General features: G+C 42.0%; 1 protein-coding gene across 3 annotated transcripts in view; it reads right to left on the reverse strand.

Moving 5' to 3' along the window:
* Positions 1–12,001, reverse strand: part of filip1b (filamin A interacting protein 1b) — a 38,500-nt gene that overhangs the window by 7,774 nt on the left and 18,725 nt on the right. For 2 of the 3 annotated variants that reach the window (XM_072687039.1, XM_072687031.1), the window contains exon 5: positions 668–3,461. In XM_072687039.1, coding sequence (XP_072543140.1) covers positions 668–3,461 — 2,794 coding nt within the window. Of the gene's footprint in view, positions 1–667; positions 3,462–4,225; positions 4,335–12,001 lie in introns of those variants that run through there. The other variant, XM_072687046.1, reaches the window with a different exon arrangement.

Genomic DNA, 12,001 nt, shown 5'->3' on the forward strand with positions numbered 1-12,001 from the left:
AGGATGCTATCATATACCCAGATTTTATTTTTGCAGTGTACTGAAGGTATTAGATTTGCCATACTCTTGATACTTAAAGCAAGCAGGAGTTGTTCAGTGTGTGACTTCACTTCAAAACACTAAAGAGTGACTGCATATAAATACCATCCAAGTGCCTGATTTATTGCTTTTAACCTATCATGCATCCCTAAGAGCTCATAAGAGTTCACTTAAAAAGGACACTTTGGAATTAGCTATTGTGTTTGTTTTAGTAGAGGGTCTCATTCTGCCAGGATATGCATGTTAGCTCACTTCTGGTCACACCAGAGTTTTGGGCAATATACTTCAGGGTAATTTCATGACAGGTTAAACAGGAGGGAACATGAGGGGCTTGGTCAGTTGGTGCCTATCTCAGGAATCTGAGACGACCTCTTTCTGGTGGGCTTGGCATATCTGCTCATTCCAGTGTTAGTTAATGGTCATAAGTTAGGAAATGTATTTGACCAATCTATACCTGGACAGAGAGCTATCTAGGGAGCAGACGCCCCCTGATATCATTTTGAAACATTTCAGAAGCAACTGTAATGCAGAAGATTTCACATGATTATGTTGTTTGAGATCACAAAGTCACACAGCTTCACTGATTGCTAAAACTAAAAGCAAAAGAAATGAGGGCGTCGTCACTCACCACAGACTGTGTAGGTCTGGAAGGAGCAGAGGTGATGGGGGTTATGGTGATGCTGCTTGTCATTTTGCCGGAGGTGGTCTTCCCAATCGAAGTGGAGGTTTGTCGAGGTGCACGCAGGACGGTCCCGGTAGACACCTCCTTGCTCTCTGCACTCACACTGAGTGGCCTCACCGTGAGAGTGTGTGGACTGCTGCTGCTGGCATCCTGAGTCCTCTTGAATTGCGAACCCAAGTGAATGTGAATTTTGTTGTCCTCTGTCGTTATGATGCTGCTGTTGGAGTTGTACTTGCGGATTGGTGTCGGTACCGTCTGCTTTTCTGGGGTCACTTTAAACATGGCCCGGCCCATGGTCGTCTCTTGGGGCTCCGGAGAGACACATGCCTGGGCAACTGGGGTGGTGCTGACTGTGATGACTGAGACAGGAGAGGTTGAGCGGTCAGCGTAAGCACCATTGCTTCCTTCTGGGGACTTGGCTCTGGAAATGGTTGTAATGGTCACTGGAGACTTGGTCCTCTCCGGTCCACATGATGTTGCATTATGAGTGCTCTTTTGTGACACAGTAGTGGGTTTAGGAACTATAGTGATCCGAGGCTTCTGCAGGCCCAAAGTGGGGATAATGGTAGTGCTTGAGAAAAAGTCCTCCGCACGAGGGCTGGTGATCTCCAAAGTGGCAGTGCTGTTTTGATGATCTGGAGTCACTCTGATGTGCAATGGCTGCCCTGGCTTTGGAGACATGGTGAGCTCAGGTGATGCATCCCCATTAATCCTATGTGTTCCCTTGTCAGAGCCATCCTGTGCATCACCATCCTTCTTCTTCATCCAGGGAATCCACGATTTTCTCATACTTAGTTCTGCCGACGCAGGTGGATAGCGGTCCAGGACCGCCGGTTTCTTGAGGCCTTTCTGCCTCAGATTGCTCATCACGTGATTTTCTTCCAGAACAGATTTCCTTATGAAAACTGCTGGAGTTTCCTCTTCTACAACTTCATTACTTTCTGCATCTGTCTGCACAGCTGTCGAAGTAAGGGGAACGTCCACTATCCTCCTTCCATTCAGGCTAGGCCGCAGGGCTCGACTGTAGCGCTTGGTGACCTCTAGCTCCTTTGTGAGGTTCAGGATTTGCTGGCTCATACTTTTCTTTCTGTCCTCTTCTTCGATTAGCCTCTGCTGAAGCACAGTGTAATCGACCTGAAGCTGAGATAACTGATCCTCTGTGTTCATCATTTCATGAATCTTCTCTTTGAGGGCCAAGACATCTGCCTGCAAATCTCTGGTTCTGGCTTCCTCCATCTTGCACCTCAATCTTAGCTCAGCTTCTTGGCTAATAGCCTCCCCCTTTTCTATTGCTTTGTTCCTGGCAATCTGCATCTTCATTTCCTCTATAAGCTGAGAAAGGGCATTGGCTTTGTCTTGCTCTGTTCTGAACTTCTTTTCAAGCATGTCATACTCATCCTCAGTCTTCATCAAATCACCTTCCACAACTTCAAGCTGCTTCAGGCGGTTCTTCAGCCTCTCAATCTCTTCTGTTAACTCCTTAACCTTGTTGTCCTCATCAGAAAAACCTGCCTTGTCAACTTCGGCTCTACTTCTCAAGGATTTTCTTTCAGTCTCTTCCAAACAATCCATTCGCTTCTTCATTAAGTTGACCTTTGCGCTGAGATCCTTTCGATTCTCCTCTTCACTTGCAAGTCTAGTCCTCAGGTCGTCTTTCTCCTTCATTAGAGTGGATACTTTTATCTCCATTTCCGATTTCAGTTTCAAGAGCTTTTTGCTCTCCTCAATCAGTTTCTCTGTGACTTCCATGACCTTGTACTGCTCAGCCTTGAACATCTTACTCATGTCTTCACTTTTTTGCTCTTCTTGTTTGATTCTCTCTGCCATGTTTTTCCTCTCATCTACTAATATTACAGTAAATGATTTCAGCTTTGTCAAGTCATCCTTCAAGCTAAGTTCAGCCTTTTCCAGCCTTGACTCTGAGCACTCCAGATCTTTAACATGATTTTTAACACTTTCAAGCTCTCTGGCCAAGTTCTTTGTCAAATTCTTCTCTCGTTCCAGGTTTGTGTGAAGTAGGGCACACTCTGACTTGCTTACATTAAAAGCTCCCTCAAGTTTCTCTAGGTCCACCATCCTTTTCTGTAGCTTTTCAATTTCGAGTTTCATTTCCCGACTGTGATTTTCCTCGTGTTGGAGTTTTCTTCTCAGCTCCTTGCACTGTACTTCTGTTTTTGTGATCTCTTCATCTTTCCCCTCCATCTCTAGCACTCTCTTGCGCAGGTTCTCCAGCTCCGCCATGAGACTTGAGTTTCCGCATTCTCCCCTGCTGATCTTGTCCCTGAGCTCTTGCAAATCCTCCTCAGATTTCTGCAGCGCCTTGTTGCTCTCCTCCAGCTCCTCAATTCTCCGCGATAAACTGGCCAGCTTCATGCGTAACTGCCGGCTCTGGGTCTCCTGACTGGACAGCTTTGTGGTCATCTCCTCCTGTTCCTGAGCAAACTTTGCAGTCTTCTGCTCTAACTCCACCTCCAAGTTCTTAATCCTCCGACTGTCCTCTTTGGATTTGGTGGAGATGCTCTCAAGATGTTGCTCTCTCTCCTGTAGCTTTTTGCTGAGGTCCAGGATTTTCTGGCTTTGCAGATCAATCTGTTCAACGTGGAGCTGCCTCTCGTCCACCAGCATCAGGGCAAAAGACTTCAGCTTCACCAACTCTTCTCTCACTTTCTCCAGCCGTTTGCTGTGATCCTTGTCCTTACGGGCTTGGTACACCTTCTCCTGCTCCAGCAGTCTTTTCAGTCTGGCGGACATGCAGGAGAAAATAGAAAATCAAATTAAACTGTCAGTCAAAAGCCAGTGTCTCTGAGACTGTGAAACAAGTAATTGGGATCACAGGCGGATATCAGGGGGTCAAAACGATGAACATGACATCAGCCACATACGCAGCTGACACATGCCAAGTAAAACCAAAGCAATGTGCCAAAGTCACTCGTAGCTTTTCCGATTCCAGCAAAAAAACAAAAACAGACCTTTACCACATCAGAAACAGAAGTAGTATAGCACCAAGTGCTGATGGGATACAAAGTAGAAAAGCAGAAAATGGGAAAAGCATGATATCAGAGAACAAAGGAGGGGAGCTGCTTCTGAGCCCTCATATGATTGACTCTGACAACAGATTACTGTGCCTCACATGCTTACATAATCTCAGCATTGTAGGACTGTGCAAGTACCTAGGTAAAAAAGACCAAAACACTGCGAAAAGCCCTGTAAACCATTCGTGTTAAGTACTGTATGTACTGCTTAAAAACTAACCGGCCGTGATGCTGGTAAATGTTTACACTGCCTCAGCACTGCGGGAGTCCTGTGTATAAGCTAGATAAAGTGGACCAGACTTTACTTTATTAGACATCTATGAGAAACTTCAGTCAACATTATTTTTCATCCTTCTTGTTGTTCAGAATTTGCTACAATACCCTGAACCAAAATACCTGAAACCAACCTGAATCTAGCCTAACTGTGGCTTGTTCATAAAAATCCCTCGTTTTATAAACAGAGTTCACTCACCCTCTAGCTGGGAAGTATTCCAGGTAAGTCCATACCTAACTTGTTTAGGACTATAAATGCCGCTGTGAGCCGCTAAGATTTCCGTGGGGTCGGGCAAGGGCCCCAATCCCTGTCGAATTAGCCATCACATTCCAAACATGTCAGGAGTGCAGAATGAAAGGTGAAAGCTGTGTAAAAAGGCATTGCTCCACTCGCTGGTGATATCATCCTCCCATATAAGGCACAGGATTGTTCTGCCCTTGTTTGGGCAGAGGAGGAGGTGTCTGAGCCGAGGAGGCACGGCTTATTTCCCCACAAGCCTCTCTTCACTCTTTTTTCACTGTTTGCTCTGAGCAAAGCCAGGATGTTGTTTTAGGAAATGAATAGAAAAACAAGGGGGGCGAAGTACCAAACTACTTAAAGATCACTGAGGGCTTCGCAGTTCATGCCACACAGATCGGGGTTCCGACATGACCTAAATATTTCCCTCCTCTCTTGCAACCGAGTGTTACCATGGAAACCGGACAACAATGCAAAAGAAAAGTTTTGTTTTGTTGGGGAACAATGCCAGAGTTGCTCTTTGGCTGGCTTTACCCCTGTCGCCCAGGAATGCCATGGGGAAAGATTTTTCCTGAAACGTCTGGCAAAGGACTAGTATGATGTGTATGGAAAACAAATATAATGTGCATTATTTAAAGGAAAAAGCTGTTTACTGATTTTGGTAGGATGTTTATAAACCGTTAGGAGGGATTATTTCGTTTCAAATAAATGTTTGCATATGTACAATTTTACTTATACTTGCAAGTCCAAAATGGTGGCATTTTATAAAGGCTGCAGCAGTCAGAGTTGTTCAGAACAAACTGCTTTGGACTGCTACACCTTTTACAAAGAGAGGATCATTATTACAGGTAAGGATTATATGTGAAATAGATGTAGAACAATGACAATTAATAATAATGACAAAAAATAATAATGCAAACCCTTGGTTTAAACATTTTTTTGAATGGTTAAATAGTTATTCTCTATTATAGAGAAACTATTGTATATGCTGCTTTAAAGAACCCTTTAAAAGGTTGTCTGTACTCTACTCTGGTCAGAGCATTGTTGATCTCAAACCATGTGAATGCACAAAGATGATTGCAGATGTATAGGCTGTCCTTTCCCTAATCTGCTGGAATGAACACTCCTGTAGACAATCAAGCTAATGTCATTAGAGTTTGCCCTGCCCAAATGTTCAGATCATACATACAGGGCTCAAAATATACAAATACCCAGTATTAATTCAGTGGAGCTAAAAGTTCCAAAAACCTCTTACAACCCGCCAAGGACTCTTAACTTCCTGTTAGTGATCATGATTGACTACAGATGGTAGCTTCCCTGCGTCTATATAAAAAGGGTTTACTTGATAGCACTCAATGGATTGACTATCTGTACAATGGGAGCAAAGTCCAAGAGCTCACTGCAGATTTGAGGAGGATAATGATGGAATATCTTTTGGAGCAATTCCTAAATAACTACAGATTCCAAGATTATCAGTTAAAAAAGGTCTGGAGCAAGACCCATACTGTCAGCATCGGCTAAAAGAAAACTGGTTTGGATGATCAGGCACAACCAAAGAACCTCAGGTACAGGCACAGCCACAGCTGGAACACCACCTGTGTACAGTCAAGTGAGTTTTCTTTGGACTGTGAGGCTAATGTCTAAGAAAGAATCCCCTACTCCAACACATTCAAGCTTCCAGTAAAGGTAGTTTTTTTTTATTTGACAATTAAAAAATGGTCAAAGATTGAGCTGTTTGCCTGGACTGTTGACACAGGGCTGGTTGGGCCCATGCATTCATGCTGTTGGCATCAAATTCTGACTCTTTCTTCTGTGTGAAGAAATCAAGATTCATCAGTCCTGGCTGTGTTTCTCTAGTCTTAACTGTCCAGTCTTGGTGCCCACTGCAGCCTCAGATTTCTGATTACTGTTGACAAAAGTGGAACATAACGTAGTGGTCTGCTGCTGTAGCCATACACCTCAAGGTTCGACATGTTGTGCATTCTGAGATGTTTTTTGTCTGCTCACCACAGTTGTACAGAGTGGTAATCTGAGTTACTGTAGCCTTTCTGTCAGCTCGAACTTTTTTGGGCATTGTTTTTTTGCCTACAGAACTGCCACTCACTGGATGTTTGAACTTACACCAGCCCGTCTGACACCAACAATCAGCAATGATCACATTTTATCCCCATTCTGACAGTTGACGTAACATCACCTGAAGCTGGTGACCCATACCTGCACGACTGGATGGTTAGATAATTGTATGAATCAGTAGGTGCATAGGTGTTCCCAATAAAGATATAAATATATCCCATTAGAAGTGAATGTTAGGCTAAGACACTATGCACCTTTGCCAAGTTTACATCCGTGATGTCGGTAAGACAAAAATGTCTTGTGCCAATGGAGTCCAGTTCCAGAGAAAACACTCACCGACATGCTCTTCAGACTTCACCTTCAAACTTCAATTTCACTCTCAAAATACTTAAATGAGAAAGGACAGTTTGAGCTCCACTGATGAAACCGCCAACACAATAGATTTTATTGTTCCGGGGGGCATTCCGCTTCGCGCCCTGCTGTCCAATCACAGGTGCGGCAGAGCTGGTATGACATCACCTGGGATGAATTTCTGAGATGAGAGGATTGGAGAGGAATGTGCTTACACGTTGCTGAAAGACTTGCGCTCAGAGCAGGCATGTGGATATGTGAAGAGAGTCAAGCAGTGCAAGCAACTGCAAAACGCTGACCATGGCACAGATTATTTACACTACAAGAGCCAGGAAAAGGTGGAGTAAATGTAAACAAAATAAAACATCCTATCAATCGTCTTATTTGCTCAAATTAAAGTACCTTCTATTGCCGAAACGATGACAGTGCTGAAAAGGTGGAAAAAAGCTTCAGAATTGATCTTTTGTTTGGGTGGAGGTTGGAGGTCAATATTATTGAATCGGATTATATGGACAGAAAAAAAGCTTAATGTAAAACTTCATACTTTCATTTTAGATTACAGGTTCATTTCTTTGACAGTAAAAAATAACCAGTAAAATGTGAGACATTTGGACATTGTAGTGCATTAAGCCATGTAAAGTCATTTTTCACATTAGGTATTTTAGGCTGTTATGTTAAGTTTGACATTCTGTTAAGCCTTAGTGCCTACAACCTTACAGTGGGGTCAAAACATCTGACACTACAGTACATTTTAATGAAACAACAGCAAGTTTTAGAATTTGGGAAAAACCAATTACATGGAAAAAAAAAAGTTATAAAATGAGGAAGAAAATGTAAGTTTCTGATTTATTTTCAGGTCAATACTTAAATGTAAGCAAATGTCATCTGATGTATAAATATTGATATAAGTATGTGACTTTGGATATGGTGTGGAATGCTTAGATGCTGTTTTAGGATTTACAATTTACAACCCTGTTATTTTGCTTCAGAATTAAACATTTCATTTTACAGCCGGTCTGTGGAAAAAAATGCCATTATGGATCACAGCTGTACACCATAGCATAATTTTAACACTGTAAAAAATACATTAATTATTTTTCACTAATAGGCTGAGTGTATGTAAATTCTTGTTTATTAAATATAACAAGTCAAGACTTTTGCATAACAGTTTTGGGGTTGAAAATTAGGTCATTTTACAGCCCTGTTTTGGTTACAGAATTTAGACGTTAGCTAAATTTCATAGATATTTAGATCAATATTAGTTAAATATAAAAGCTAATTACAAAGATCTACAATGAATCTACCGGGGACCATCGGTGAATGAAGTGTTTTCAAGTTATTATACAAGTAGGTTAGTAATTATATACCATATAGTCAATTTCTGTTTATATATTCATCATAAAATGACACAACATAAATGGGACTTTCCAATTGTGTCCGAAACATTTTAAAATGACCTGACCATCTAGTAACCACTGATACTACGAATGTTTAAAAGCACACCCTGTAAATTCACTTAAACTCACGGATTTGTTTTCAGTTTGTGTGTCTCCACTTTCTCCAGACAGCCAGTCTTAAAGGGGAATTAGTTAATCAGCATGAGGTCATCTTCTGTCATCCTCAGACCATGTCCGATAGACCGTGTAACCACAGGCTGCTCTGCTTATAGCGCACATAAACAACACGTCTGAGTAAATGTACGCAACACTGCATCTGTCAATACATGTTTGACCTCACATGAAGGTCAGTATCATGCTGAAATCTACAGATTATTTTATACGAATTGTTATCATGTCTTTGGTCAGCCTGATTGCCATTATGAGCACTGAACAGAAGGTCAGGTAAACAGGGTTTCATGTGAAGTTCTAGGCCAGACGAGGGAAGTATTTTGAAGTTTTATAGCATGTGAAAAGCAGCTGCGTGTGTGAGAGCTGTGTTCCTTTAGCAAGCAGGGTCCCCATGTCAACTCTCCATAAAGGGCTGCGAGTGCCCTTGGTGTGAGTGAAGTGCCCTTTTAATGTGAGCAACAAACACTTTTAACACGGGTGTGTGGTGGAAGCTTAACATACTTTTAGTGCCGTCGCACTTTCCAAGAACTGCAGTGAATGTGGCCGCACATATATTGGTTAATTAGATTAAGCTGTAATAGTAAATGAATTCTAAGATCTTAATGAATAAAAGACTGTGAGCAGGTTTCTCTCAGGGCTCTTTTGTCTTTTTGCTCTCCTACTGTACATGAAAGTCTGGGCATTATTTTTTAAATAAATAAATAAATACATACATACATACATACATAATGTAATAAAGGTGTCATATCCTTTATTGTAGTTTTTTTTTGGTGGATAATAGGACATATTTACACCATCAACAATGCCTAGGTCAGGGACTGTGAGAGCCATTCCAAAAGCTTCAGCCTGTCTCTTTTCAGGTAGTCCATGGTGGTTTTGTGAGGTCTTTTAGGATGATGAATCTGTTGTAGAAGCCATCTGCTTTTCAGTTTCAACCTTTTAACAGATGGCTTAATCTTTGCATCCATGATTACACTCTTTCCCCAACACATGCAATATTTCCTTTTCAGCAACACAACCTCCAAGCATGATAGATCCATCCTGATGCTTCACAGTTGGCAAGGTGTTTTGGCTTTTCATTAAATGTGATTCCTTTTTTTCTTCTTATTGCCCAAAAAGTCATTCCTTGCTTCATCAGCCCTTGTTTCCAAAACTCATCTGGCCTCTATTTGTTTCTCCATTGTACTTTAAATGAGATTTGTAATGAGAGCTGTGTCCTTATTCACTATACAGTGCACTACTTTGGAGTTGGTGTCTGAAAACACAGTAGCCATTGCACAGCAGTGAATTCACACACATAACAACGTGTGCGAAATCGTTCACTACCCTGCCGAATGCTGTTTGCTACAATAGTGCTCCATAGAGTGATCTGGATTTTCACATGCAGGGGATAGTGCATAGGGCTCAGTTTCGGACGCAGCTGAGGTCCCATTATAGGTTTCCTTCTTATAACTCTTCCATGAAATATGCAAGCTACCCTGCGCAGTAAAATGGTCTCAGGCACATGTACACTGATGAGCCATAACATTATAACCACTCACACAAAGTGAATAACACTGATTATCTTATAGCAACGGCACTTTAGTGAGGGTCGAACATCATGACCCAAAAGCTTGTGGGGGCTTTGGGGCGGCAGTGGTGAGTATTTACCAACAGTGAGGCACAAACCTCAAACCAGTGACAAAGTGCTGGGCACTTAAGGTTCATCAGTCAGCGAGGGCAAAGAAGGCAACCTGTCCGAACCCAACAACAGAAGATCTCCTGTGGCATCAGAGATGAAAGAAGATGGCCTGGTTCAATGAGTGCCGTTTGCTTTTCCATCACATTGACAGCCAGGGATAAGTGCAGCATTTACATGGGATTGCACTGTGGGAAGAAGACCAGCTGATGGAGGGAGTGTGATGCTCTCTGGGAGTTCATCTCTGGGCATTCATGCGCAGATATCAAATTATCAAAAAATCTATGCGGAACACAATGAAGAGTATCTGTGGGTACCAGTATTGCGTAGATCCTCCTCTGGGTCTTGATGACCGCCTCACCACTCTTTCTGACAGCTTCAGTTTCTTCAGATGATCTACATTAACTTAACATTAACATCTCCCGAACATTCTTCCCTGCTGTCCACACACCTCATCTAGTAGTTGAGTTTTTGCTTCTCCGTGCATTTCTCAAAAGAACTTACATCGTCTTGTTGGTGTCTCAGGTCTTTGTTTGTGGTTCACCATCAGAAAACAAGAGATTTATTCTTCAACCTCATCCAACACAGCTAACCAGGTCAGTGGTGTCTCAATGCTTAAAGTGCCAGGTTACAGAGTTGTGGGTTACCATACCCAGGTCCACTAAGATGCCGTCTCTGCTCCAGGGGAATGGCTGATAAGATGGCTGACCCTGCACTCTAATTCCAGCTCTCTAAACTGGGCAGAGTGAAGAATTTCGTTGTACTGTACAAGTGAAAATGACAAACATCTAAGAAACCCCCTCTGATGATCAGAGTAGAACAGTTCTTTTGTCCAGAAGTGATTTGATGCCTTTGAGAACAAGGTGGAGGCTGTAAATCTTAGGAAATGTGTGATTTGTGTGATTAAGCGGTTGGGCATAGCAGCAACTGCTCCAGTGTCCTGCTTTCCCCACCGGCCCCCTAAACATACACTCCATACACCTGATTGTTATCATCCACTGCAGGGGTCTTATCAGATGGGCCTGGGACATTACCTACACACCTGTCCTGACTTGTTGATTCTTTTTGACAGCATAAGAGGAGAATCGTGATGCTTCATGAACAACTTACTCAGGCATGTGTGCTGCTCATGCAGCAAATAAACAACTCTGCATTTTAGCCTGTCAGACCTCACAGCTAATCTCACCTCATTAAGTAGATCAATCAGTGCTTTATTGAGCTCTGGGATTTTAAATCCATATTTGTGTTTGTACAGTTGCGGTCAGAGGTTTACATACACTTATGTGTAAGAACTTTTTCTGGGACAGAATGAGTTACAACACAAATCTTTACTAAAAAAAAAACTAGATATAAAGATATGGTGCACATGTTTAAATGTATGGGAGGTTTCTGAAGTCATCAAGGGGTCATTTTATGAGCTGAATTTGACAAAACATTAAAGGTAAAGTTGTGCATGTAGTCTTGTTCAATGGAAAGATAAATGTGACATACCTGTTTGTCATTTTTAACAGGCAGAAATGAACTGCAGACTCATTTATTTTTATGCAATTGTCTATTAAATTTAAACAGTAATCAAAAGCTGCACATTTATCTGGCATCACTGCATTGCCATTGGATTTTATGTTTATGTTTATGGTTATGTATACTTAGTTTTCCCATTTAGCTTTTGAAGACTTTTGAAGTTTGTTACTGAAATGCCTACTATTTTCATAAACTGTACTGTTTTTCTTTTTGTTGTTGTTTATTGCTTGTATTGTTGTGCTGTATCTGGACGCTGAGCATCCAAAGAAAGTTCCACACAACTTTATTAGTATGGCAAGTATTAAACATGCAATCTTGTGAGGCCAAACGCCATAATCTCATATTACCGTCTGTTCTAATTGGCTACGGACCACTGGTGTTCACGCTGTGACATCTCATTTTGCTATGAGCCGTTACAGAAGCCACCACCCCCTTTCCTGGGCTGCCCGCTGTGCTGTTTGCCCTTGGGTGGCCTCTTCATCTTTTTAGTGAGTCCTTTTATTTCTGTCACCAATCAGAGGGGCTTTAAGGGGGCCCACTATAGAG

Source organism: Salminus brasiliensis, chromosome 1, assembly GCF_030463535.1.
Source record: "Salminus brasiliensis chromosome 1, fSalBra1.hap2, whole genome shotgun sequence".
Taxonomy (NCBI): domain Eukaryota; kingdom Metazoa; phylum Chordata; class Actinopteri; order Characiformes; family Bryconidae; genus Salminus; species Salminus brasiliensis.